We start from the raw sequence: 26,607 nt of genomic DNA on the forward strand, positions 1-26,607 counted from the left end.
TTAATTATTTATTGCCCGCGATTAGCGGTGGAGTTGTAATACCCCCGAGTATTTTTGTAAGCCCGGGGGAACATTAATTGTGAAATAAATACTGTCTCTACTTGCGCGAAGACGGTGTTAGTCTTATTGACGAGACTCAAGGGTTATTAAAGTTAGCTGTGAACACTGGTAGGGCTTTCTACTAGCGGTTGTATTATCTTTGCTGCCAGTGTGTTTGACTCCTGTACGTGGTTCACTAGATTTGAATTGACGACCTTGTTATATGGCATGTGGAAAAAGTATAGTCTGAATCCCACTGCCAGCAGGATGTGCAGTCCAAGGATCACTGCTATGTAAATCACCCTGTACCTTCCTGAAAGTTAGTAAAAAATTAACTCTTTGAGAACGATTAAACCTGTAATCAAATAATATATTTCCCCAGTATACAAAGGATTCAAATTTATATCTCAATATACTAAAAAATATTTCTGAACTTCACCTGCAATAACAGGCAACAGCGATCTTAACAAGACTCCACCAGAGAGGAAGGTTGCTACTATAACTAAACTCCACTGTAACCATTGAATTTGTATTGTCCACAGAAATGCTACTGGAATGTAGATGGCCAAAGAATACCCATACAAACATAAGATTTCTAGGAGTCCAGGTGTTGCATATGTCTAAAAATAATTTCATTTTAGATCTCTCGTAGTATACAGAATTCTTAGATAATAAGTTATGATGGGATTTGGAACACTTTGAATCAATTTGAATCTGTGACATGATGTAAAATTTGAGTCATTTTGAATTTGATTTCAAGCCTTAAACCTTTTGGAAGTTTTAATTGTCCTGGAAGTCTTGAAAGTCTCACAATTCTTGAGAATTTGGATGAAGTTTGAATGCTTAATAAGTAAATATTTAATTCTTCAGCATGCAGCTTGTTTTATTGTAATACATTATAATATCTATCTGTAATCCAGTGATACGTTTTACCAACATTCTTAAGAATTTCAAAACCCTCAAAACATTCAAGACTTTCAAGACAAAACCATCCCTTAAAGCTACCAAGACAATCAAAGTTTACAAGATTTTCAAGGCAATCAAGATGTTCTTAACATCAAATTATATTTTATGCACTTTGAATAAGTATTGCTACACAATAAGAATCTAAGCAATACAACATGATTCAAAGTCCCACCACTAATCATAAGAAAACATGTCCAACCTCTATCAATTCCTCTTCAGTATTTCTACCACTAGTAGTCCATTTTAAAGCACCCCATAATGTAAGGGGCAATAACCATGCGTACAAAAATATACAAGTGGCAGCATGGGACACAATGTGGAAATCATACCTCCAATGATAGTTGCTCGAATTCGCTGTTTGTAAGTAATCAGCTATGTTCCCGCTAACAGCTATAGAAAATACCAATGTGATACAAATCCAAAAAGGACCATATAAATCTGGATTAGGTCTTATATGAGATATCAAGTAGTTTTCACTGCCGTGTGGTACCATGGACCTTTTGATTCTCTCTACAACATCGTCTGTGCTCACATTGAAGAACTTTTGATAGTACTCTATCGTCCAAAAACTGTGTGATGTGGCTAAAAACAATGGGAATTAAGTATGGCTAAAGATTTGTGCATGAACAGCTGACAGCTCGAGATACAATGACAGTAGAAACGAGATAGTTTTTTAATGTTGAAAATATCATTAAGACGATAAGAACCTTCAGATTTATCAGGCATTCCTTGAAGGTCCTCAATAATACCGATACCAGTCGGATCATTTGATAGGTTATTGAAGCCTTGATGACTAGAAGTGTGGACGTGTAGTTGTGCCTGATCACCAGTTCCTCCATGGTTTATCGAGGGAAAATCTTGGAAGGAGATGAACTGTGATTCACTCGGTTGTGTCTGACTTCTATCCATTATTGTTTATCTTTTGTACAACTTTTCCTGGCTATTTGACAATTGATGGACGTATACGCATTTTAGAATTCTGCTATGCTGCCAGATTCACTGATAAGAAGACATTTGCATGACCCGACATCTACAAGTTTACGATCAAGGAAATAACCCTGGTACAGAACACGATCTTTTTTAATTTAAGTACACAACATACGAAACTTCCCACAGGGATACATTTCAAAATCAACTTAAAATGATTTTTTAATAAATAAATTATGGTGTAACTTTCCAGCTTAAACTAAAACACATTAATCAATATTAATTAAACATAGCTCAAAATGTTAACTACGAGACACGCGAATTAACAATTTATGAAAATGCACATTACCGCTAAGGAAAAGGAATACTCGTTTTGTAGAAAACTACGTTACCGATAGCGAACGGAAATTCTCACTTAACAGTACACTACGTTACCAATGACGGGCGAGAATTCTCGTTGTAAATAATCTACACGTTAATAACGTTTTAGAGTATTTTCAAATGACTTTTTGGGTTGTTTTGGGGTTCTTTTTGGATAGTATTAAGATAGTTTTAGGTCAATTTTAGGGTAGTTTAGTATCAACCGACAGTACCACGTGAAGTATTACGGATAGCAATTTAAGCGTTTTGTCACTAGGCCAATTAGCTACGAGTATTTAATAATTAAAATTTTGTTTAAATATATCAATGTTTTCTAGTTAGAATTTACTAACATTTGAGGGCTTAAATTAAAGCTGGATGATTGTACTTTGTAACAGCGTTTACATTTGCAAAAGAATTCGTGGTTATAACGAAAAATTGATTGTTACACGAAAGTATTATCCAGCCCAACAAATATACAACATATTTAAAAAAGTCAAATTTTCGAGGATATTGTCTACTACCAATATCCAAGTTTATATCAATCTTTTTATTAGACACAATTTCATATCTGAATTGAATTTTCTGGCGCGTAAAATGATTGAATTGTCAAAACATTTTCTGTAATATAATTGCAAAAAATAATGTCTTCCGAAACCAAGAGTGAAAACCCGGTTCCGCATTCAACGAGATACGAATACACAGACAATGACGATGATGTCCAAATAGGTGATACAACCATTAAACCGACTTCAAATGAGAAGAAAACTGGAAAGAGAAAGATTACTATAGAAGTTGATGAAGACGACCCATGTCTTAAAGAAAAAGTGGAAGAGAAAGAGGAGGAAGCCAGAAGAATTAATATCCCTGGATTAGATCCCAGGTATTGTTTTTCTACGGCTCCTTTTCCACCTTATTTTTCCAATTAACATTAAATGTTCATATTTTTCAGATTCCAACAACAAAACCAGACCTTACGTTGTTGGGTAATGTACACCGATTTCTACCGTTGTGAAAAAATTTTAGGAGATGGATCGGACGCGTGCACTTGGTTCAAACAAGTTTTCTCCACCATGTGCCCAAATGATTGGATTGATCGTTGGGAGCAGTATCGAACCGAAGGAAGGTTTCCTTGGCACAAGTATAAGACCCAAGGACAGTTTCCTGGGGACAAATACGGAGTTTGAGTAACGCGTTCTTCTAAGTCGAGAGGTGGACGAGTTTCGTGCGTGCTTAAGATAACGAAATAAAGGCACGATTAAAAAAAATATCAATCTTTTATTATACAGGTACAAGACATTTTATGAGGTAACTTATATAGAAGTTTGAAATCAATATTTTGTTGCAATGCCCGACGTTGGCCAGTTGTACGGCTGTCTTCAACAATCGGTCAATCTTTTCTTCTTTTATTCGTTCCCTTACATTTAAACCACACTAACTACTTGCAGTTTTTATATGACACTTTTTACATATGTAAAAAATAAACACTTGCAGCGAATCTTCTTTAAACTTTTTTCAATAGAATAGAAGCTTGAAATAGCACGGTATTAAAAATTTTGTTTTGCTTAATATTTAAGATCCTTATAGAATAAAATGGCTATTTTAAATTTGTGCACAAACTCCTGCCAGGATGAAGACAACTTACCATCTTCGGGTGTGACATCTTCAGTTGTTAACAGGATTATGCCATCCATATAGAATATTGCTTCGTCAGAAACAGTAACCTGTAATTAGAAAGAGTAACGACTCTTAGAGCCGGACGACATTCTCTCAGCTCCGGTGTTTCAGATGACATTTGTACGAAAGCCGTAACCACTTTCGGTTTAAAAGACTTCATGGGATTCTTATTTTCATAAAGCCCTCTGAATGTTATGATTAAAGATTAAAACCACCTTACGTATAACTTAACAATGCCATTTTAGTAGCTATATGCTACTTGGCTTGATTCTCTCTTTGATGAACAAATTGACATTCGCCGTCGTTGCACGTCCCCATCAGCTCGTACGGGCAAAGAACGCCATTGGGATTCGTATTCCTGGTAAAGAATGACAAAAAACACAAAAAAAATGCTTAACAATTTCTGTAGCGTGTGGACAAAGATTTGGTGTTGCTACAACATCGATTGGAAGACAATTGACACGATGTTTAGAGAGCAAAACCCACCTTGGCACTTTGAAGTGTACTAAGACCGATTCATAAGGTACAATTATCTTTCTGGCTGAACAATCCGCCTCTGATTTTGCAGAAATCTTGTCATGGCTGCACGATTCGCTGGTAGATTCAGGTGTCACTGTCGGATCTCCCGATGAACATTCTTGGTTTGATTCTTTGGAATCATTAGGGGAAGTAATATTAGAAACTGCAACGAGAACATTACTCGATTCTGATTGATGGACAATCGTTTCTTCTCTTTTCTTTTCTTCAGTGTAGCTTTGCTGAGGTACACTTTCTACATTATCACTAATGGACGAGTCGTTTACTGCCACGTTTCGTTCTTCTTGATCATCAGTTTCTTTTACATCTATTACCGTATTTTCTTCCAGTACATTTTCTTCAGGTTCGCTCTCTTTCATTGAACACTCGCTCGAATTTAAAATTGTTGAAGCAGGGTTATCAATGTTATTGAGAATATCTACACCGTACTGCACCACCAATGAGTCATCAGTCTGCGAAACGTCCGAGTTTACAATCGATAGAGTGTCATCCGACTTCAACTCGTACGCTTCGGCAAGAATGATCGACGGCACTTTCTTCCGGGAAAGTTGTCGCGTGTGATTCGCTACTTCCTTCAATCTATTATCTAAAAGTTGTGCTCCAGCTTCAGGTACCCTGTAAAACAACAATGGCAATTTTTAAGAAAAAAGTTTCTATTGTAGAATATTATTAGAGTGATTCCACTTATACTGTACTTGTATTCTTTTCCTATAATTCTACTTCCCAAACTCGTGCAAATCGTTGCTAGCTTAAAGCATTCTTGACGGCCGGCGTTGATTTTCCCGTGAGTCGCTACTACTTTCGGACCTATGCTATTTATCCGGTTTCGCTGCAGTTGTAATCTCTCTTCGGCAACTTTCAGTTGCTCCCGGAGTTTCTTCACTTCTGCTACCAGGTTCGTTTGAAGATCTCGTTCCATATGCCACTGCCGAAGACTGCCCGACATTTCCGCCAAGTCATCCAAGATCGTATACCTGTTCCATAAACGAATAAATGTTACCCCTGTCGTTTTTACAACTTGGCTAGAAAACTATGGATACTCCCGGTATAATACAGTAATTTCAAAAAAGGTACAATGTAAATCAATATTACAAATATAATTATTGTGTTATACGGGTGCATCACTGTAGGTTTGCATTTTTTATACAGGGTGTCCCACAATTAGATTTGAATCTCTCGTATAGTTAATCATCGAAAATAGGAAACAATATCACATAAAAACATAGATAGTTCTAAAAAAACAGCAATTGTAATAAATAAAGATTTTCTATCATATGATACTATGACGTTCAAGTGGCCTTGAGCAATAAAAAAAAAATCTTTTGTACTTGAGGTTACACGGAGGTCGCTATTATTCGATCCGCAACAACGTTTAGCTCTTTAAACTTAGTCATATTTTCCTTAATATTGCTTACTATTATTGATAACTAGTTAAATATTTATAGTGACATACACCCTGAATAGTAAAAGAAGAACTCTTCATGTTTATGATACCGTTTCAAAACTAATTTCTCTTCAGTATTCATCAAATGCTGCTCCTGCTCCGCCCGTGGAAGAGTGATCAAGGTATCCAGCTTCGTTTTCACGTCCCTCTTAATTGTTTCCCAGTTTTCTACTATACTCTTCTTATCACTTGACAACAAATTGCTCTTGAATAACGGTAAATCGTCGTCTTTACATTTCGTTGGCGAAATTGACAGTCGACTGCTCTCCTCCAATTGCGATAGCCGTACTGTTGTTGCGGCCGATGTGTCCATGCTAATCTCTCTTTCCGCGTTTTGACTATTCAAAATAACAGTAGACGCATCTGAATCTATGGAATCGTTCTTTTCGACAGTATTATAATTTGCAACTACTGCCTTTTCTACGGATTGTACCAGTTGATTCGTATATTGATCATCAACAGCCTCTTTGCTCCCGGAAACGTTTTCATTCCGTTTGATCACCGTTTTGTTATCGTTTAAGGTCACTTCATTGTTTATTGTTAGCACCCGCTCTTTCGCATCGTTCTTTAATTGGATCTGTACAAACTTTCGGTTTACTTCGACTGTAGACAAGACTTTTAGTCCTTGCAGCTGAGTTGATTTCGGTGAGATTTCATTTTGCGTTTCGATCACTTTGTGTGACGTCGTAACCGCCTGCGAAGGACTTACAATCTTATTATTAACATTGTTCAAACTATTTTCATTGGATATAGATATATTGAGATTCACCATCGCTTTCGTTTGACTCGGACTAGTAATCTCTTGCTTATCCGCCCCGAGCGTTTTATTATTACTCGTGTTTTTAACAGAGTCTAAATTTTTCGAATAATTCTCTTTGTTAAGTTGTTGTGTGTTTGTTTCCGTACTTTTCACAAATGCCATTTGATTGATCTTTGAATTCGATTCTTTGGCGGGGTTATCGGATGATATTGGCTTCGATATCGTTTCCACGGTCTTACTCTTCAATGCATTGGTTTCCACAGTTCTGTGCAGTTTCAATTTCTCACGTTCGAGGATCTGTTGCTTCAATCGCCGATATTCCTCTTGTTGGGACGCAGGTAAATGACGTACAGCCTAAAAAGATTCAAACAGTTAAACAACCCGTTAACAACTATGACGCATAAGTCTTACCAGAGGTGTATGAAGATTCGATGAATTTTCTAGTTTCATCTTCAATGTTGTGTCTTTTTTAGATATTTGTGATAATGGAGTTGGTCTTGCAGCAGCCATAGACTCTTGCTTGTTTCGCACATCTCGCAGAAACTGTTCCAAATTCTTCTCGAATTCAGCCGTCGGATTCACAGTCGGTTGTTTGTCCGTCGTTTTAATTTTTTCTGCGCGTTGCTCAGCTTCGGAGTCGCTTTCCGTATCAGATTCCAGATTAATAACGATTCTCTGTGTATCAGATACTGTCTTTGTGGTCGTGGACCACTTGGTGTCGTTAGCTTGAACTTTGGCTGCGACCTTGATATCCGTTATTTTCTGTTTACTATACAACGCAGCCTTTTGTACGTTCAATTTCTTCTGGATCATCGCGTTTTGGTACTTTTTCGCGTTGTTCACAACTTTCGTGCTTGCGGGGATCGGAATTCTCTTCATATGTTTTTTTTGTGGACCCTTAGTCATAGGAACTAGCCGTTTCTTCCCAGAATTCAACAAAGGCGCTGGTTTAACAGCTCCAACAAGCAAATTTTCTTGCGCAGTAGCTGCGATAATCGGCTTGTCAGTTGAATTTGATTGATTTCTATCATTTTCAGAACCGTAAGATTTCATAGATGAACTCGACGTTATACTATTCGTACTAGTAGCGGTCACTGGAATTGTTGGTGCTACTTGCACCGCAGCTATCTGACTCGTGCAATCTGGCGAGGCAGAAACGTTTAACATCGAATTCGAATGAGTTTGACTGCTCATTTTCGTTCGCTTTGGCAACGAAGCTAGCAGAATCGCTCTCAACGCTTCCTCGTCTTCATCTAAGCTCTGCCTTCTTTTGGCGTCTTGCACCTGCGCGATTGTATCGCAAGGTAATACCTCCTTACCTTTTAGTTCACTTTCATTAGTTTTCGAAGAAATTTGATTTCGTAGAACACTATCTTTTGGAATCTCTAACTTAGATACAACTGTATGATTCTCTATATCGTCATGTCTCATAAGCTCGCTTGCTTCTTCACTTAATTGTTTATCCAAAATATCTATATTGTCATTATTTGTACCCGCTTTGGTGCCAGAACTTTTCCTTTTCCCCCGCTTCGACTTCTTGTGCCTTCTAATATCACAGGCTTTGTCCGGACATTCTGTGTTTACATTAGTTTGTACCGAAGTCGCATTGTTATTGTTGTTGCTTACCGGCAACGAGCTGTCCTCGTTCGCGGATGGCTGCTCGTTGGTCGGATCCTCTTGCATAGAATCGTGAAACACGGTTGGTATGACTAAAACGTTATGGGTCTTTTGTGGAATAGACATAAATTTTATTGGCTTGAAAGAACTGTTCATCCTCGTATCCTCGGGCAAATTGACCGGCTGCATCTCCGCGCTTTTGAACGTCGGCTCCTGCGATGACGCAGGTTTCTTCGTCTGCAACGGTTGCTGCAACTGTTTGTTCGTCTTCAGAATCGACGCGGGGACCAACGTTCTGTTAATTAATGTTGGAATCTTGTTTACGTCTTTGGTGACATCTGGTATTCCTTTCATGTACAGTGGTTCTTTGACACTATCCATCGCACCATCCGTAACATATTCTGTAGACTTCACAGTTTTATCAGAACAGGTCATGTCAACATCAGTCTCAGGAAGATCGTCAATAGTTACCATGGAGCTACTCGGCGACACAGATCCTTGCTGGGATGTTGTAGCAGAGATAACATTTGGTTGAGTGGAGAGTGGTTCTATTGTGTTTAGGTTGTCTTCAACAACTTGGCTGTGTCTGCAATTGCATTGCTCGTTGTTCTCGCGCGACTTCAAATTGTAAGGAGATCCCAACAATGTTAAAGATGAATTTAAAGTAGCAACTGGCTCAAGAGCCTGTGGAAATGTTTGAGATAAATCTGGATCGTAAATCGGAGCATCGGTCGGTGAATAAGGCCTTTCCTGACTGAGGCTGTTCTCATAGTTGGAAGTATTATTGAGAATACTCATCCGAGGATCGTGTACTTTTATATAGTCTGGCCTAATAGACTCAGCTAAGTGTACAGGTGAATATTGTATGTTTGAGTTTGGAGATACATAAAAAGGATTCTGTGGTGGAGTGTAGTATACAACGTTTGGTAAGTAACTTCGATTCTCTATTATCTTTCCCTGATAGGACTTTTGTTCGTCTTGACTAGGTGACATAACTGTGTTAAAGTTTGTACTGTTGGTTGCATCGTTCAGGTTGATAAAGGATACATCTGATGGCTGGATACCTAACAACTCTGTGTCTATATTTATGTTAGCAGTAATCTTATCCGTTGGGGAGTACGGTAGTTTTTCTTTCTCCCTTTCCACATCTGTGTCCAAGTCCATGTCCTCAGTATGATTATTTTCGATCATGGGCATTGGAGTGTGCGGTGGCGACGCAATGCTGAGTAAGTCTTCGCCAGGTATGGGAATGCTATCCAAGAAGCTTTGGGTGAATGGACTCTCACTTCGGGATGCATTACATTTCTTATACTTCCCAGACTTCATGCCTTTCTGAAGCCTATTCTGATGTTTCTTCAATACTGCTGAACGAAGGGCAATCATTCTTAACTCCAAGTCTTCTTCGTCCTGATCATCATCTATACTTATCTTTTTTACAGTTTCAGTCAATAATTGCTCGTTTTGTTTGTTCGACTTTTTCTGCTGTGTTTCAAGTGCCTTTTGTCTTAGCAATGCTAAATCCTCTTCATCATCCGCATCATTCAGTTCTATCTCACAAATTCGTGCATTGGATTTGTCCTTAGATGTTCCACTTACATCACTATTATTGTCACAGGCTCCTTTCATCATGTGCGATAATTTTTCCTTTAAAGAGGAAGCATGTTGTTTGTTCTTATACAAAGTTTCATCTCGCGATTCAGTTCCTATAGAATCTAATTGTCTGACTTTCTTCAATAATTTATGTGTATCAATATAATTATGAGAAGATGGCATTGTTTCCAGATATGATGGTTTCCTTGCTATCATTTTTTCTGTTGGTGGTCTGTACGATGGAGATCGCTTAGGGGATTTTAGTCTTCTTGGCGACCTTTTCATCACTGTCGATCTAGCATGGATAACAGGAGATTTTGATCTCCTAAATGTTGAATGCGATTGTATAACAGGCCTGTGTCTTCTGGGAGGTGACCTTGAAGTCACTCTTGGTCTATTGGTTCTATGGGTGGGACTTATCTCTCTATGGTATGATCTAGAAGAATTCATTTTCATGTCATGCATCAATGTACCGACGCAGTCAGGTAAAGTTGTATCCACAGTGGATGAAGAGATCAAATCTTCCAGTTTTAACATAGTTGGATGACTTCTTTTTTTCTTCTTTCTTTTCTTTACTCTACTCTTCGAGGAAGTGTGTATTACAATTTGCTTAGAATTATCTGCAAGACCAACAATCTCCATATCACTGTCACTTGAGATAGGCACGAGGTCATCATTCTTCTCCTGAAGCGTAGAAACTGTGTGTTTGGCCCCAACACATCCTGACTCCTTGACCTGATGACGGTTCTCTTTTCCTTGGACTGCATCTTGTAGAATAAGGTCAACTTCTACTTGATTAGAACATGATATGTAGAAGATGATAATACATTTTTACATTCTTTATTAAAAGTTTTAAAATTCTAATCATTATATCATAGAAGTTATAACACATTCGAATATAATTCGACTGACTAAAGAAAAGACATTTATTATTAAAGCAAGTGAAATAATATATAAAATTATATTTTACATCTTAATAGCTTGTATTATTAAGAACAAACTAAAATCTGTTGTCATCTCAGATAGATTATACTTACAAAAATTTGGTTATACAGAGTATTTCAACTGTTGCAAAGTAATATCTTTGTTATTAATAATGGAGATATCACTTTGCATTTGTGTTAATAAGACATTCTTTATAGAAAGAAATAATTAGAACTAAATCAAAATATGCAAACATAATGACATAAAATCAAATGTGTTATATAAAGTGTTTCATGAAACTATGGTATCAGTTACTAATGAATTAAGTAGATTAAACAAATCAATCACTTTATTTACCTCTTCTGTTGGGACCTCTGGAATGGTACAACTTAGCAGGAGCAGTGCACCACGCTGCATTATGTTGCGTCGACGAACAGTTGGAACATTGTGCAACTCTGGTTCCGTACCCATAATTCAAGTGTCCCTCTTCGGAAGAACTGACATCTTCCAAGGATATTTCACCTTCCTCTTTCTCGTCCAACACTTCGGTAGCCTCGGTACAACCGCTCGACAAATCGCTAGCCATTGTTAAACTTACCCTCGAACCGTGTGTAACTAATCCCGTCCATGCGTGAGATAATTAGAAATGAAAATATTTCATCCGTGATTCTTAAAGATTAGGGTTAATTACGCGATAGTAAGATCTACCGATTTCCTTGCACCGATCTAAACCTGGCAAACACGCACACACCACCTCTCGCAGAGAATTTTACACCTTTGCGACCAACGATCTCTCGAATTAGAAGAATTATAAGTGAAACAAAAGATTTTATCAAGCCTGAATATCGTTCTCAATAGAAAAAATAAACTTATCCGCTTCACGATTCGCCTTTATCAGAATGGTCTCTTCTCACATCTAAATGCATCCAATGACTCCGCCATACTGTATAAAGGTCGTTTCCAACACATGACGTGTACGTGCAACGGCTGATACATATGTATAACAATGGTGTTCATAAATTACGTGACTTTGCCGGAAACAGGTGAAATGACGTTTACGCTTAGACCATAGAGTTCACAGACCTATACGTGTTACTTTTTGAACACTTTAAAAGATGCTGAGATAACGGATGGAATATGTATGTACAGTGATGCCTCACCACATTGAGCCATTTCTATCTCACCACATTGCGCCTTTTTATCCCCAACATTTTAATGCGCATCCAACTTCACGTAATTAGTTTAGAAAAAAGAACGGGAAATAATCGAGAGACACAGAATGAATGCAGCGGGTTCTACGTTTGAATGACCACACGGATAAGAATGTAAGCCGTCTTAATCAACCGTGCTTGCGGTCTCACTCTTCTCGCACGTAGGTTGTCTAGTGCTGTATTTGAAACACTCGGCGCGATATGATAAAGCAAGCATGATAAAGGGAGACAAGCTACATTGGTCATTGGTATGAATGGTTTCGCTTGTGGTTGTGTGATGTGCTTCTTACTCATCGCCACTTCCTTTCTTTGTTTAAAACTGTGAGGACAGCACTGCTTAGCTGTGGAACGATAACCAATCAGAGAAAGGCAGTTTCTGTATCATACCTAAAATTTCCGAGCCCTTTGCCCCTGGTGAGGTAATACTGTATATGGTCCAAAGACCATGTAATCGCATAATAGTTTAAAGTCTGTGCAGTGGAGTGTGAATGCGAGTTAAAATAGATAAAATTCTGCGCTTTTTGTGATCAATTACCAGTGCGCATGTATTCGTTAATAGAACAAGTAAATTCAAATCGACTGTCACGGAAAGATTATTTTTTCAGCTCTACTTAAAGCTGTTTTAAATTAACGAACTTTGACGAGGGAGGTTTCAAAAATTTGCTTTGCCACTTGCGGCAAATTCTGGAAGCTTTTCTCAAGCTTCGTACAGCGCCAATTCACGTAGTAGTAAAACGCTCAAACTTGTAGATAAATTTATATAGGAACCAAGCGATAGATGGCGCTGTTAGGTTATTCCTAAGGTGAGGATTTCCAGTCAGCATTGTTGAATGGTTTGAGCGTTTTGCCACTACGTTAGTTGTCGCTGTATGCAACTCGAAAAAGCTTCTATCGGCTTCTATCTTTTATCTATCATAATTCTTCTAATTATAAATTCAAATCGATTATAAACTTTTTAAACCCCGGGAATTTAACTTTTAAGGGCTTAAGTTAAAGCTCGAAAATTGCATTCCTTGATAGGTCTATTTACGTTTTCAGAGATATTCGAGATCGTTTAAAAAAGAAATGCAATAATTGTTGCTATTTAAGTTTGCTAATGAGTAAACTGCAGAATATTAGATTTTGAGTTGTATTTTCAATCTCTTAAAAATTGGCACAAAAGACGTTAATGAAATACACGTTATACAAAGTACTCCTTTTAAAAAATAATTACTTGAAAAATTAATATCCGGTCCAAGAAACTACTGTTTGTCACTTCCGTTCAAATTTGATTTTGTTCGAAGCACATTGAATTTTGGTAGGACATAATTGTCAAGCATATCTTTATCAAACATGAAGCGCGCCAATGACTGGTCACCGATCCCAGATAGAACAGCCACGAATCTTCCCATCTCGTTCACACTTTTCATTTGGTCCTCCATGAAGCCAGTAACAATAAAGTCACTGGCATTCAAATCACCATGCTTTTCGGCCACTTTATTCACTGCCACGAGTTTATCACTTATCTCGGTCTCCAATTCTAGAGCGGTCTAAACAAATGTCGTTAAAAACATTCTTTATGCTGTTTAGACAATTTAAAAACATTGATAATATTGGCAATATTGGTAATCCAGAGCACAAAATGGAGTACGACTAGACTCTTATCTTTGGACTGTGGGAAATGAATATCTTTATTCCAAACAATGTACAAAGTTGGGAATTTACAGGAAGATTTGCAGTCTGGTCGTATCCATTCGATGTTGATTATCGTGGCTATTGAATTACGATAAATATGTTTCACTTTGAAAGCATTCAGCGGACATTTCCAATCTTGTTCGTTGGGTTGTTCCATGCTGCACAAGTTAACGCAACCACCACGCATTTTAACGTAATTTACAAATCTTAATGCGTGTTCATGCTCTTCATGGTGCATTTGCATAAAGAACGACTCGCAACCAGGCAGAGCAACATCGGCACGTCCGAAATATGCGGCCTAAAAGAAGATGGGATCATGACAGAATCGAGCACAGTGTAGCGATGCCCTTGGAACACAGCATGCATATGATGACGAGGAGGAAATAAATATATGTTGGATAATTCAGACTATTCCAATTTTTATGCAGACTACTACAACGCAGCGCGTACAGATAGCACGAAGAATTACTTTTAATGACACCTTACCATCGAAAGGTAGTAATAAAATGCCTTGAGCTCCGCAGTTATTTGCGCGTTTAGTATAGCCTCGGTCTCCTCATGGAAACTAAACTTAGCAGGTTTTCCACTCGGCCATTTCATCGGTTTATCAATGCATCGATCGGCTTTGTCACCGGAACAAGAGCTGTACGATATCGCCGGGAATACATTGTACTTCTGCAACGACAATTCCAACGATCTCGAGGAACATTAATTAATTCGCACGAGCGAAATTATATGCATCAGAAGTTATTTTGGTCTAATTACGCTGAAATTTACTTTTTACTGTATAATTTTCGAAAAGCTAATATGTCAACGAGAATTTTTCTGCAGCAGAACGACTTCAACATGTTTGTATTAAATCACTCAGAATTTTCAATAAACTCGTGTAAATAAACTTATGTCACTCTGATATTCATGTCAAAGAATAGATTCGCAGATTTTTCAGTGATCATATACAGGGTGTTTTATCGAATAATTATATTTGCAATTTGTTGGAAATGAGTGGAACGATTAAATTTAATTTTTAGTCATTGTAATGTCACTTGTAGTCTGTAATTAAATAGTTAAAGTCGGGGGAGAGTGAATATTCTTAATGTTTCTGTGTCGAGCTGCTAAACGTACATTTTCCATTCACAATTTATTGTTTTAATGTAACAAGAAGATCATTTTAATAGAAAAATATTTCCTACCATTACATTTTTGCTATGACATTCATTGATAATTTTAAAATTGTTTGATAAATTTCCTTTTTGTGGGATTACTTATGGACACATATGCATAATAAAAATCACAAGCAGTGTACACTCAGTGAAATGCCGGTAATTAAAGAATAACAGTTTCGCGAGGTTAACATCATTAATTTTATTCATAACAAGCGATGTTTGCATAGCGCTATGCCGTACGCAGGGGACTACAAAATGTTTTTGAAATTGACTTTCTGTTTAACTCGTATGCAGGAGACTACAAAATGTTTTTGCAATTGACCTTCTGTTTAACTCGTAAAGGATCTTTGGTAGGTTATTTCCTGACGTGATTTACTATCGATCTTATTGGATTGTTTTAATAATTAGAAAAGGAAACGTCCAAAACCGTGTGACAGTTGTACTGTTGAACGATACAGTTAAATTCGGAATACTATCTGTATCATCGACAGTAAAATTTGATTTTTCCGCGGTCGTCATATCATACGAGTTGGGAAAGCTTGACTGGATTTAAATGGATTCTCTAAATTGCACAACAGACAATGTATCTCCTTGGCCGTCGCTCTCTTGTGCGTTCTGGCGATTGTGTCTAATATCTCAGCTCCTTATCGAAGATGAAGACTCCCAAGCCTTCGGCAACTCTTTCCAAGTTCGTCACGTGATCTGCGAGTTCTTTGATAGCGTCCACTTGCTCTTGCAAGAACTCAGTCTCGAGGAAGTCCAACAAGTTTGGATCGTTGTGTGTCGACGCTAGCGCGTGCAATTCCAACAGAGTCTGAAAATTGTTGGAATGCATTGTTTAAAAAATTCGTTGACATCGAAATACTATAGTATGATTATGTATTGTGTATATTATATGTGAGTGAAGAAAAAAAAATGGAAAAAACAATGGTTGGAGGAGCTGGGATTTGAACCCAGGACTTTCCGCATGCGAAGCGGACACTCTACCACTGAGTTACACCCCCAGTTGCAAGTAACAGTACTAAATTTGTACTCATCATACGTTCCATTGTACGTCAAGATTATTATCTTTGTGATAATTGAATTAACAAGTTGAAAGATAACTAGAGTCGTTTGAAGAACATACCGAGTGTCCTATTATATTCATGCAACAATTCAGAAAAAGGCTGATTCCATGCAGGAAGAGCTACAAATATAGTCCGATGCAAATAAATTTCCAGTCTACATAATTAATTAATCTAATTTTTAATTTTTAAAATTATTTTCGTAAATAATAAATTATGACATAATTGGAAGGAAACGACTATCAAAATATTATGTGCATACATGCATAATGTAAAATGCTGTATTGCAAAGCTTTTTAAAGTTCGAGGTGTGTAAATTTTTATTTGCAATTTTCAAAGCTGATTTTATTCATTATTCTACATCCCTGAAAGAAAGTATTTGAGACAATTTCTCTAAAATTAAACAATTGCTCCGAAACATGGTCACATTTATGTTTTAGAGCATGAAATAATTTTACGTACAAATATACAATATGTCATGCGAGTATAATTGAAATAGAAAATTTAAGTTTAGGCAAATAACGAACCTGGTTCACCCTTTTCTCGAGCTCCAGACTCTCGATCATCGCGCTCTTAGCGCTAACCCAATTGTCCTCTGGGGGTTTCTCGATGGGTGTTAGACGAATGTCACCGCCTCTTTTGTTTTGGTAGGTCATGAACTTCATAGCGTGCTCTCTCTCCTCGTCGGAGCACTTCTTGAAGTATGCGTGAAGCCCTGGTAGCGCGACGTCGTTTCTGTCGAAGTAATACGCCTGAAAGGCAAACCGGAGGTCAGCACTTGACAGAAAAACGTTGCGATCTTAGCAATCAAAAAGACGCGCAGTAAAAAATACGCGGATACGTTCAAGACTGTCTTGTAATTAATAATAGTTGTCAGCAAACGGCCATGCCAAAATTGACACGGTGTAGGAACCGTAGACCGACTGTTACGTTATTATTATTACACGATATTTAATTAAGAGAAAACCTAAGCCTACGTCGCAGCAACAAAATCGTTTTTGAACAGTCCATTGGCCGACGCAGCAGAGAATCAACAAAGCACACTGTCAATGACACCATTTAAATTGCCACTATGCGGTAACTCTGGACTGACGACAACGATTCTGTCAGTCTGCGATATTCATTAGGATGAAAGAAAAAAAAATGGACGAACGTAGAAATGAATCCTTGAGCAGAACGCTAATGTCGCGGTAAAAATAGCTATTTAATCAATATGTGTATTAACCATGGAGAGGTAGACGTAACTCGCGTATAATTCCAAATTGATCTGTTTGTTCAGCGCCTGCTCGCACTCATCGTGGAAGTTCTGCCTCACCCGGCTCATGGCGAGGTTTATCGTTTAATTTTCGCGTACACGAAATTACGAATATGCGTAGAAAGGTTGCACGGCTGTTACGAGTCGCACTGGTCTTGTTTCGGTTCAGGACGTGTCTGAAAGCGCCATTGGGTTGACTTGCGCTTTCAAAATAGACTGCAACGATTCTATACAGCTGGCTCTGGGTTGCCATCCACGCAGGCGCACTTCTCTGCAATTATCAGGCAAACGTGAATCTACAACTGTGACCTTGGCTATCGAAGCTACGTCTCTGATAAACCTGTCAATTTTATGCAACAACGGTTTTGTGGTTTCTTTCGTTTCTCTAATGTTACTGGTTACTGTTATTTATCTTTAGTTTTGAATCTTTTAATAATTAAAGAGCGGACGTTTTCGCAAAATAGAATTTTTGCGCAGTAATTGAGGAAAACATCGGCTAAATACAAATGTATTGTGCTTTTTAAAGGTTTTCGTGACTTTTAGATAATATGATGATATCTTTACATTTTCTTGTTGTCTTTTACTGTTTTTTATATCATTTATTTTAGTTTCTATTCTAAATGCATAGAATTTACAGTTTAGTTGTAGGTAATGAAAGAATTCTGTTTTGAAATAGCTATATCTTTAATTGTCGAGAATTGTCTGTGTTTTGAATTTGTTTTTCAGCTAGTGATTGGATATTGAAGCCAGGCGTTCGTAATAATTCATAAGCTAGATTACTATCTATTATATAATTTTCTATTATACGATTCTACTAATTATTTTAAATTATATACGTGTTTCGTATCTTTGAATTGCACAAATAAGGCCAAACGTTACGTGTTCGCAAAGCTTTCGCAAATAGCTCTGCGACACGCAAATCCTCGTTTCTTTCGACCAATCAGAAGAGAATGGCGATGCGGCTCGGTTCGAACGCGTTTTAGAACGCGAACCGGAAATGTACTTTACACACGGTGCGTTACGACGAACAAGGGGGAAAACTCGTTTCCGCCTTCCATTAGCTTATTGCCTCAAAATGGTGGTGCCATTTAAATATCGAATCATATATTGTGTTCCTTAATTGACAAATTTATTGATCGAAATTTATTACTTCGCATTTGGCATTTAAATATTTCAACAGAAGTCAATAGACATGTTAGACAATAGTTTATACACATCTTTGTGGTTTTTGAACGAAAATTTGTATTCTCTGATTATTTATAATGCAATGGTATATTTCACATAATTTTATACCGTTTTATTCCATGTCAGAATCAAGCATATAGTAATTATTATTATTAAGATAATAAAACTGTATTATATTGATCTAATCGAAATGTTAATACTTACGCCGAAGAGTGATGTAATCAAGATGTAATTAAAAATGCAATTAAAATACATTTAAGTACTTCCACTTCCTTTTATTTCCTCTAGGAGGAAGAGATATTTTTATTTATAATTATAAACAAGATATTTACAAATAAATAGCACGAATGCAAGGTTGAGGAGCAGATCGTAATTTTCTACGTCGTTTAAACATTTTATTCCAAATGTTTCGTACAGTAAAAGTATCTAGACTAACCATACTTATACATAATTCTTATCTACTCGCACTAGCTGAAGCATTATCTTAGCGAATAATTCATTAGCTGCACTAAAGACTGGATGTACTGGTAAAGATGTACTTTATTTATACGAACTATAGAAAACGCATCTATTAGGTCATCTTACACAGAAAATCATGTCCTTCATATCAAATATTTAAATAAATAATTTCAGTAATGACAACATCTACAAATTAACACTAGTCTATGAAGTACTTCATAAGAGCTGAATTATTGACATAAGATTTTCTACGGTGGCATTATAATTTAAATAAACTCGAAATAAAGAATACGATACTTCTGACGTTAATATACATGTAACTTTTAATGTAAAATCTGAAATATCATAACATGCAAACTATGAATATTCACCAGTTCATCGTCAACGTTTTCAATCATCGATCATAAAATCAACAAACTCGAGGCTCTAATTTATAACTGTTGTTACGCTTCTCTCGAATTTACATGAGCAAACTTGTCTTGACTCTTTTAAATCAACTTCGCCTCCTCGGCTCAGCGGTCTTCGCCGAGGTTCATGCAGAAAAGCGGGGCGAGCCATGTCGATAATGTCCTCGTAACACGTAACACCGATGCGTCGGTTTCAATGATTCAGTGGCCACGCTCGACCGGGTCACGGGTTTCATCATTTCCTCGGTGTTCCGTGGAAGCCCCATCATAGCCGCTGTCACACGCACAAGAGTCTTATGTCTAATCTTGTGCAGTGGCCAGCAGCTGCACTGGGGCCCATCTCCTTTTCCCGTCTCCTCCTCGTCAGTCCCCCGCCTCACGATCCTTCAATCTCATAATAATTAGAAAAGACAATCAACTATGAATAACCAGAACAATCGTAGTACAATGCAGCAGCAAGCAAAGTTCCTTCGAAACAAATTACTCTGCGACTCTAGCGACTCGCACGTTTGTTCATAGGCAAGCTACAGATTTATACGGAAAATGTTCTGCTGGATCGCAAGAAGCAGAAGTTAAGTAAAAATGACATTTGCAGCTGTAATTTTCAGTTTCACAAGTTTTTCCAAGTCAAAATGCAAATTCAAATTGATCTTAAAAATTGCTACAATATCCCAGCCTTTATTTCGGACACGTACAATTTCTGTTACCGCAAAGGCTGGTATTTCTGTCCCCATCAAATGCGTGTTTTACCAAAGCCCGAAGGAAGAACCGTGACACCTCCCGCGAAGGAATCCGTGAGTCACTGCAATCGCCTCGTGCTGCCGCGGCTTTTAGCGCAGTTTCGAAAGTGGGGTACCAAGTAGTCAAGTATGAATAGGTGTCACGAGCGAAAGAGTATAGACCATCGTGCTAAATAGTTGAAAAAATCAATCGAAGTCCCCCCAAGAACTGGTGTATAACGGCCCAAGCCCGGCCAGCTTCGTTTTCGTCGGTGAGAAATAACGGAATCGAAAGAAAAGTACAAGAAAGAGAATCGTTGCTATTTAGCGACGATCGCCAGTACTTTCGAAGTTTTGCATTTCGATCCTCATCCACGGGCTTTATCGGTTACCAGGGAGATACGATACCATTCGCTCATACGAATATACGGACAGTATGTTCGTACCAGGGTAATTTGTGGGGATCGCACATCTGCTGGTTCTATAGGTTGGTAGGATAGTTCAACTCGAATACAAAATTCATTGACTTCGATCTCCCTACTGTGCATTTCTACGATGAACTTACCGCGGTTTATGGTTGTTCGAGGCCTAGCTCCTCCTTTTGCTATTCCCGGGATGGTAGGCGACTAATTTTCGTTGGGAACGATCGGTTCGACGAGGACTGTCGCGATATTTCCGGCTTCTTACAATTTCTAACGTCCCGAATTCGAGAAAACCGACCGTCCGCGGATGTGAACGAATGTTGACTACTTCCGGCCGCCTTTCGCAGGCTGTTGCAACGCTTCGGCTCTTGAAGAACGTTCTCCAATAATTCGGGATAGTCAGCGAATTTTATCTTCCGCACGCTAAGTTCGCAATCCACGTTTCCGCCACTCACTCGATCTTCCGGGACTCGGTCACAGGAAATACGATGGAATTCGAATCGACTCGAGGTCTCGTTCACTGAGCCGTTCGCCAGGTCGTCTGCGATGGACAGGGTACGCCAGGCCGAATCTCCGAGATATCGCACTTGATCGATGCCAGCCATCGAATAATATACCTGTCTCTCTTTCTCTTTTCGGTCCGTGTCACTACGCGATCGAAGCTAGCCGCAGGTTAATAAAAAATGATAGCACTTCTGCTCGTGGTCGGTGCACAACTGCCGATAGCTTCTTAGCTCACCCTTCGTTATATACCAGGACACCACGTGGTCACCTAATCCATCGGCCAATCGGGGGTTGACTTTAGCGATCGCCAGCCAATGGTCGGTTACCTTTAAGGCCACAAGACACGTGTTTCTTGGGAAATAAGGGCACAGGCATTACGAACGAAATCGTATTTGCGTTACCGAAGTTGGACGATCGAATAGCAGACTGGACGCTTTGCTTGCCTAGCAGTTCTTCTAGGCCGTCGGTATTCACGAAGACTATGAAGTCGAGGAAAAATCGGCGCACTCGATCGGATTCAAGCGGTCCGTTGGTTACCATTTCTGAAGCCATTTTTTCGGAACAGATTTCTCTCCATTTTTCGACGCCATCCGTGTATAGTGTCTACCTGATTTTAGAATTGTTCGTGTAATGTTTTTTAAATAGAATTGGTCTGCTCTGAGTGATTTGTTGTTGATGGAACCGTCGACTGACCATTTTTCTAGTTGATGCCCAATTTTCTGAAAACTAGAACAGAGAAAGTACTTCTTCGACTAAAAGATTCTTATTTATTAATATTCACACATTTTCCTATTATATGAACAATATCGTGAGAGTTAACATTTTCACATTAGGTTTAGTAGAAAGTTTTATCAGGTTCGTGTCTACCATGTTACTAGTGTTAAATATTCTTTGTTATCCATGATCAATTTGTTATCTTTCTTAAAACTTTCTTGAAACAGTCGCTATTTTGCTATTCCCGTCTCGCAATTAGGGAAGTACAAACATGCTTCCTGCATATTTATTATCAAATTATTTATAAATATATCAATGAATTACGCAATAGATAATACAATAGACAAATGGATTTAAGAATTATCTTCTTGTATAGAGTATACATGACAGGATAAAAGATAGAGTACTACAATAGCTAGTATTTTATCTGCTTGTCAGTTGTAAGTTTTAAACCTCATTACGAAAGCTACTTGATTTTTCGTTTCATAATTTCTTGATGTACTATAAGCGGAATAAATACATAGTGCGCCACAGTTCAGTGGTTTCAAAAGGTTCGTATTGTTTCATTAAGTCCTTCAGAAAAGTTAACGTGTATAGAAGGAGTACATCAAATAAATGAATCTAAGTAAATGATTCTAAGCATATCGAGTTGTATCTTTAGCCGAAAGATCTGCCATTGGAGTTAAATTTTAGAGTGTTAAAGAGTGAAGAACAGGAATCGGAATATAGAGGAGCATTTTTTGTAAAATGACAATCAATCTCCATAATTTTCGAGTTCCGGCATCCTTTCCAGGATTGCGTAAAAATTATATAAGATTACGTATCATTATATAATTTTACTTCAGTTCGTGTGACCTGGCTATTGCCGTCCGCCAGTTAGCTATACAGTTGTTAGTAGCAGCTTTTAATGATATTGTGAAGAGGTGAATCCTTAAAACGTATTCCGCATACATGCCGACGCGATGTGGGTGCCCTGTTCGTTAAACAGTCGGCATTAGGACGACCTAATTTTCATTCTTCCTGGCTAGTTATCATTCCAAATACTAGAGCCTTAATTTCCAGCAAAACCTCGCGCCGATGGTTCCGAATCCGTGATCCCTTGAGTGGTTGTCAACGCTTTCAAAAATTCTGTAGCATCCCGCACAGTTCATTGAAAGTAATCGTGAATCGATCGCCAAGATCACCAGGACTTTAATGATCGATCGGAATTGACGTGGTCATGGATGTGGAGTAAAATTAACGGGGATATTATCAGCGCAGACTGTTGGCTACTTTTATGGCTTCCCATGGAAGAGGTCACGTGATAAAGGACAGAAGATACTGTGACTCACTTGGGTTTGGTCGCATACCTTGCTAATTGAAATTCATTTTAATGCTGGCACAAGTAAATCCATCAATATCTTTGTTTTATTATTATTGCGATCATAAAGATGATTAAGTTGGAAATCATAGAATTGATCCACATACTAAAGAGTATATTAAAACAGCAAAACGAGTGCAGAATCTGAATGAATGCAATCTTGTTACACTGATTTAAAAGTTATCAGTTACTTTTAATGTGTTTTTCTTGTATTCTTTCTTATTGCGTTTATATATTAATTTAAACATGAGATTAGATATCTTATCTGCAAATTTAATGAACGTATGCACTAAGTAATCATTTTATGTACACATCCTGTGTGTCACTGTAATTGTTTAACTCTTTGACTATCAATTAATAACATCTTCAGTTTAAATGTTGTTTTGATGCAAAAAGGATGAGGGTGTATTGTCCTGGAATAATATTCCTGGTTAGCCTTTGACGTCCCAACTTCAATCGAAAGAATTATACTTAATAATAAAGTTATTTATTTTAGTGCGGATCCTTGTACATAGTGAAAATGCTAATCATTTTAAAAGGGTGGAAATTAAATTTTATATCACGCTAAAAAACGTTTGGCATTTTCTTTCAAATTACCCTGACAATATTTCAGAATCTACAATCCAGTTACGGCCACTGTGTGCTTCGCACCTCTACTGTAAACGATATCGAGCCTGAAGTGACAAAAGTAGGGCGTAGTCTAATAGGTAGTAAAATATATAATATTTAATATTGCTGTACTATATGATACATATTATAGTAAAATATATAGCAATCGAATAAGAATATATAGTTTCTCTCGATAATTTGACCAAATCCAAAGTAATGTTGAAAAGTTTCGAAATTCCTTTGTCATTTCTAAAATCCTGCATTCGATGTGCTGATTTCGGCAATGAATGGACAGAGTACACAGTTTGGAAATTGATCACATGCAAAGGAAAACACTGCGGGCTCTACTGGGATCATCGTCCGCCGATTAAGAATCGATTGGCGGTTCCCGGGCTCGGACCCTCCGTTAGAATTTGAAACTTCGAAGGGGTCAGTTTCGCCGGCCGAAGGAGCTCAGCCCGCGTAATAAGGGTGGAATGCGAGAAGCGGATGAAGATGAGGAGCCATCGAGCCAACTTTACGCCCCTGCCGACTGTTTCCTCGAGAAGACACAGGCGACGAGGAGGAAGGGAAAGAGAACGGCGACGGCGGGGGGTAACACTAGCCGAGTAAGCTCTGAACACTTTTCAGGATTCAGGGCTTAGCACCCCCGGATCCTCAGGCTTCACGTCTGCCTGGCCCAACCTGCGACTCCTCCACTGACTGTCCCGTTTTCTGACGACCCCTTCGCGACTCGCTTCTTCCCATGCTACAAACAATTTCACCATTCCGGATCGTTCACGCCTCGAACCCTTCGCCAGAGATTGTTCATCTTAGTGATTGTTCAAGATTGTTCTTTGATCTGTTTATGGTGGTCTTAATGTACACTTTGATATTTTATCTATAATTTGGGCAAGTAAACTGCAGTATTAAATCAGTCACAGCGAAGTCACAACGAAGACCAAAGGAAAACAAAACAGTCTATTGAATGAACCATAGATAGAGAAATTAAGATTGCTGATAGTAACCCTTAACTGCAACCGTCCGAATTTATAACTACCGCTCACGAAAAATGAAATGTTTATAAAATGCATATGATATTAATTTGCGCATAGAAATTGAATATGCCATGTATTACACATGGCGGGGTTGGCAAGAAGAGGGTGAGATATTAGAAGTAATAACTTCTGAGTCCACTTATGGTAAAAGCAATATGCAATAATATTTATAAAGTTTGACTGACTGACTCTACTGTAAAATTACTGATACTATAATGTATTAATTACTAGACTGTCGAAGTTTATGCGATGTATAAATTTTGTGCATTGTTTGTACGGAATGAAAGATTTCTTTCGATATCTTTACTATTTTAAATTTCACTCATGAATTACTCTTACCGACGACTCTTTCAATTTTCTTGAGTTTCAAAGATTTAAACCAAATTTTGTATACCGAAATCATTTAAAGTGACTTTTAAAAATATTTCTTGCGGATTCATTAAATTCCTTGAACTTTTGAGATTATCAGTATCAAGATGATGAGACGTGACTTATTAATGATCACGCAAGAAGAAGCTTCGCAAAAAGAATTTTGACCTAAACTATTGTATCTACCCATCTAAGACAACACATTTAAAATAAGTATGCCATAATTGTTCTGGAGTTCAATTATATTAAAGACTAAGATTTTGAACTAAAAAAGAAGATTAAGATCTTAAACTGAAACAAAAATTATCATTCATTTGGACTTTATTTGCTATTAATTCTTTGAGATCGTATTACAACTTGCATAAAGATCATGCTAATCGTACTTCACATGCAATATAAGCAATTAAAATAAAGTAAATCGTGCCACCGCTATTAAACCGAAGAAACTGTCACTACTAGCATTCTCTCGTATCGTTTCAACACTCACAAAATCGTTCCAAATATCCTAGTCTTCGGTTCCTCTTCTTCCCGCGAAGGCGATCTTCCTCGACGATCTTCGGCTTTGTAACAAAACGCCTCGATCATATAGGTGCCCACCTTAAGTTTATGTCATATTTCATATCTCTATTTTATCATGAAATAAGACAGAAACATAAGACAGACGGCTTTCCTATGTTACATCCGTGTCCCTCGCAGAATCATGCGTCTTCGTTCGCGAACGGTGAAATCCGAAGGCTCTTCGTGGTCGTAGAACAAGCAAGTGATTCGTGGAAAATAATGCTACTGACGCCATTGTGCGAAGAATTTGTTATACGATACACTGGCAGAGGGCAACCGGCGGTCGCAGTGTAAGATTCGTGTTACATGACGGAAGGGTGGACACAAGTTAGGATTTCAGACTGAGACTATCGAAGAAGGTACGCTGATTCTTCTTTTTATTTATGATAACGTTTTTCAATTCGCCATAGCAGTCTTGTAACTTTAGCTAACTGGACAGAGTTTATTTTCAATCGTGCCCAGCTGTGATAATATTATTTTGTGCTATTGAATATATTATGAACCATAAAATTACATCGTGGTGCAAACGCTACGGATACATTCGTGAACTAATAGTTATTTATAGTATATACATGTGAATATTTGAAGTATACAGATGTAATTACTCAAAGATCGAAGTGATTTCTTAATGCTTCTATTGCATCATAAAATTGTCTTTTATTTAATCAAAATTTGATAAAAATCAATGCTAAATAAATTTAAATGTGCAATGAAGATGAATTAAAATTGTTATAAAGTTACAGTTAGATATCAAATCTTTATGAAAACTAAACATTGTATACGTTAATTGTTAGAAATATAATTTAGATCATTCATCATTCATCTTTAATAAGATGAAATTAATAACAGTGGCTACTAGCTAAATTCTTTTAATATTATTTCAGTTTTCCATATGACCTATGCTTTTTTGTGATAAGTGCATAAAATCTATAGTCACAGTGAATCTAGTTAACAAGCTAAGAGGCCTACCTTTAACATTGACTTAACTACAATCATACACAGATGACATAAAAATCAAATCGGATTATTTAACAATATAATAATAAAAGAGGCACG

General features: G+C 37.6%; 5 protein-coding genes and 1 non-coding gene across 12 annotated transcripts; 1 reads left to right on the forward strand and 5 right to left on the reverse strand.

Annotated features, from left to right (window-relative positions):
• Nucleotides 1–2,045, reverse strand: LOC144475530 (protein YIPF1). The gene is made up of 4 exons (XM_078191523.1): nt 1,713–2,045; nt 1,205–1,587; nt 479–659; nt 1–352 (listed from the first exon to the last, which is right to left on the reverse strand). Exons 1-4 carry the CDS (start codon nt 1,912–1,914, stop codon nt 153–155), a joined length of 966 nt encoding a protein of 321 aa, XP_078047649.1. The 5' UTR covers nt 1,915–2,045; the 3' UTR covers nt 1–152.
• Nucleotides 2,046–2,382: 337 nt separating this feature from the next.
• Nucleotides 2,383–3,586, forward strand: LOC144475531 (cytochrome c oxidase subunit 6B1). Its single transcript, XM_078191524.1, has 2 exons — nt 2,383–3,175; nt 3,245–3,586. Exons 1-2 carry the CDS (start codon nt 2,937–2,939, stop codon nt 3,477–3,479), a joined length of 474 nt encoding a protein of 157 aa, XP_078047650.1. The 5' UTR covers nt 2,383–2,936; the 3' UTR covers nt 3,480–3,586.
• On the reverse strand, nt 3,551–11,980 carry LOC144475527 (uncharacterized). Of its 7 annotated transcripts, none has more exons than XM_078191505.1 (7): nt 11,199–11,980; nt 7,122–10,708; nt 6,720–7,064; nt 6,001–6,644; nt 5,202–5,480; nt 4,456–5,121; nt 3,551–4,327 (listed from the first exon to the last, which is right to left on the reverse strand). In XM_078191505.1, exons 1-7 carry the CDS (start codon nt 11,425–11,427, stop codon nt 4,225–4,227), a joined length of 5,853 nt encoding a protein of 1,950 aa, XP_078047631.1. In that variant the 5' UTR covers nt 11,428–11,980; the 3' UTR covers nt 3,551–4,224. The 7 variants fall into 7 exon arrangements, with proteins under 7 accessions (XP_078047631.1, XP_078047626.1, XP_078047627.1 ...); XM_078191500.1 differs by having other exon boundaries at nt 3,551–4,016; nt 4,190–4,327; nt 6,001–7,064; nt 11,199–11,979; XM_078191501.1 differs by having other exon boundaries at nt 3,551–4,016; nt 4,185–4,327; nt 6,001–7,064; nt 11,199–11,979.
• Nucleotides 11,981–13,127: 1,147 nt separating this feature from the next.
• On the reverse strand, nt 13,128–14,326 carry LOC144476172 (soma ferritin-like). Its single transcript, XM_078192820.1, has 3 exons — nt 14,213–14,326; nt 13,833–14,024; nt 13,128–13,581 (listed from the first exon to the last, which is right to left on the reverse strand). The coding sequence occupies exons 1-3, from the start codon at nt 14,324–14,326 to the stop codon at nt 13,294–13,296; spliced, it is 594 nt and encodes a 197-aa protein (XP_078048946.1). The 3' UTR covers nt 13,128–13,293.
• Nucleotides 14,327–15,063: 737 nt separating this feature from the next.
• LOC144476173 (soma ferritin-like) lies at nt 15,064–17,439 on the reverse strand. The gene is made up of 3 exons (XM_078192821.1): nt 17,179–17,439; nt 16,481–16,705; nt 15,064–15,703 (listed from the first exon to the last, which is right to left on the reverse strand). Exons 1-3 carry the CDS (start codon nt 17,275–17,277, stop codon nt 15,518–15,520), a joined length of 510 nt encoding a protein of 169 aa, XP_078048947.1. The 5' UTR covers nt 17,278–17,439; the 3' UTR covers nt 15,064–15,517.
• On the reverse strand, nt 15,822–15,893 carry Trnaa-cgc (transfer RNA alanine (anticodon CGC)). Its single transcript has one exon. It is a non-coding gene; the product is annotated as a tRNA-Ala (tRNA).
• Nucleotides 17,440–26,607: the final 9,168 nt, after the last annotated feature.

The sequence above is a fragment of the Augochlora pura genome, chromosome 10, assembly GCF_028453695.1.
Source record: "Augochlora pura isolate Apur16 chromosome 10, APUR_v2.2.1, whole genome shotgun sequence".
In the NCBI taxonomy this organism is placed as follows: domain Eukaryota; kingdom Metazoa; phylum Arthropoda; class Insecta; order Hymenoptera; family Halictidae; genus Augochlora; species Augochlora pura.

What these genes read in the sequence shown, in the direction of transcription:
- LOC144475530 (XM_078191523.1), bottom strand. Translation starts at nt 1,914, where the DNA reads ATGGATAGAAGTCAGACACAACCGAGTGAATCACAGTTCATCTCCTTC. An exon ending in CTGAAGAGGAATTGATAGAG is followed by an intron (nt 660 to 1,204) that starts GTTGGACATGTT and finishes AATTATTTTTAG; the next exon opens with ACATATGCAACACCTGGACT. An exon ending in GCTGTTGCCTGTTATTGCAG is followed by an intron (nt 353 to 478) that starts GTGAAGTTCAGA and finishes ACTAACTTTCAG; the next exon opens with GAAGGTACAGGGTGATTTAC.
- LOC144475531 (XM_078191524.1), top strand. Translation starts at nt 2,937, where the DNA reads ATGTCTTCCGAAACCAAGAGTGAAAACCCGGTTCCGCATTCAACGAGA. An exon ending in ATCCCTGGATTAGATCCCAG is followed by an intron (nt 3,176 to 3,244) that starts GTATTGTTTTTC and finishes CATATTTTTCAG; the next exon opens with ATTCCAACAACAAAACCAGA.
- LOC144476173 (XM_078192821.1), bottom strand. Translation starts at nt 17,277, where the DNA reads ATGAGCCGGGTGAGGCAGAACTTCCACGATGAGTGCGAGCAGGCGCTG. An exon ending in GTTACGTCTACCTCTCCATG is followed by an intron (nt 16,706 to 17,178) that starts GTTAATACACAT and finishes TTTGCCTTTCAG; the next exon opens with GCGTATTACTTCGACAGAAA. An exon ending in TCGAGAAAAGGGTGAACCAG is followed by an intron (nt 15,704 to 16,480) that starts GTTCGTTATTTG and finishes AACAATTTTCAG; the next exon opens with ACTCTGTTGGAATTGCACGC.
- LOC144476172 (XM_078192820.1), bottom strand. Translation starts at nt 14,326, where the DNA reads ATGAAATGGCCGAGTGGAAAACCTGCTAAGTTTAGTTTCCATGAGGAG. An exon ending in TTTATTACTACCTTTCGATG is followed by an intron (nt 14,025 to 14,212) that starts GTAAGGTGTCAT and finishes ATCTTCTTTTAG; the next exon opens with GCCGCATATTTCGGACGTGC. An exon ending in GTCCGCTGAATGCTTTCAAA is followed by an intron (nt 13,582 to 13,832) that starts GTGAAACATATT and finishes ACATTTGTTTAG; the next exon opens with ACCGCTCTAGAATTGGAGAC.
- LOC144475527 (XM_078191500.1), bottom strand. Translation starts at nt 11,427, where the DNA reads ATGGCTAGCGATTTGTCGAGCGGTTGTACCGAGGCTACCGAAGTGTTG. An exon ending in CGAATCTTCATACACCTCTG is followed by an intron (nt 7,065 to 7,121) that starts GTAAGACTTATG and finishes GAATCTTTTTAG; the next exon opens with GCTGTACGTCATTTACCTGC. An exon ending in GAGAAATTAGTTTTGAAACG is followed by an intron (nt 5,481 to 6,000) that starts GTATCATAAACA and finishes TTTATGGAACAG; the next exon opens with GTATACGATCTTGGATGACT.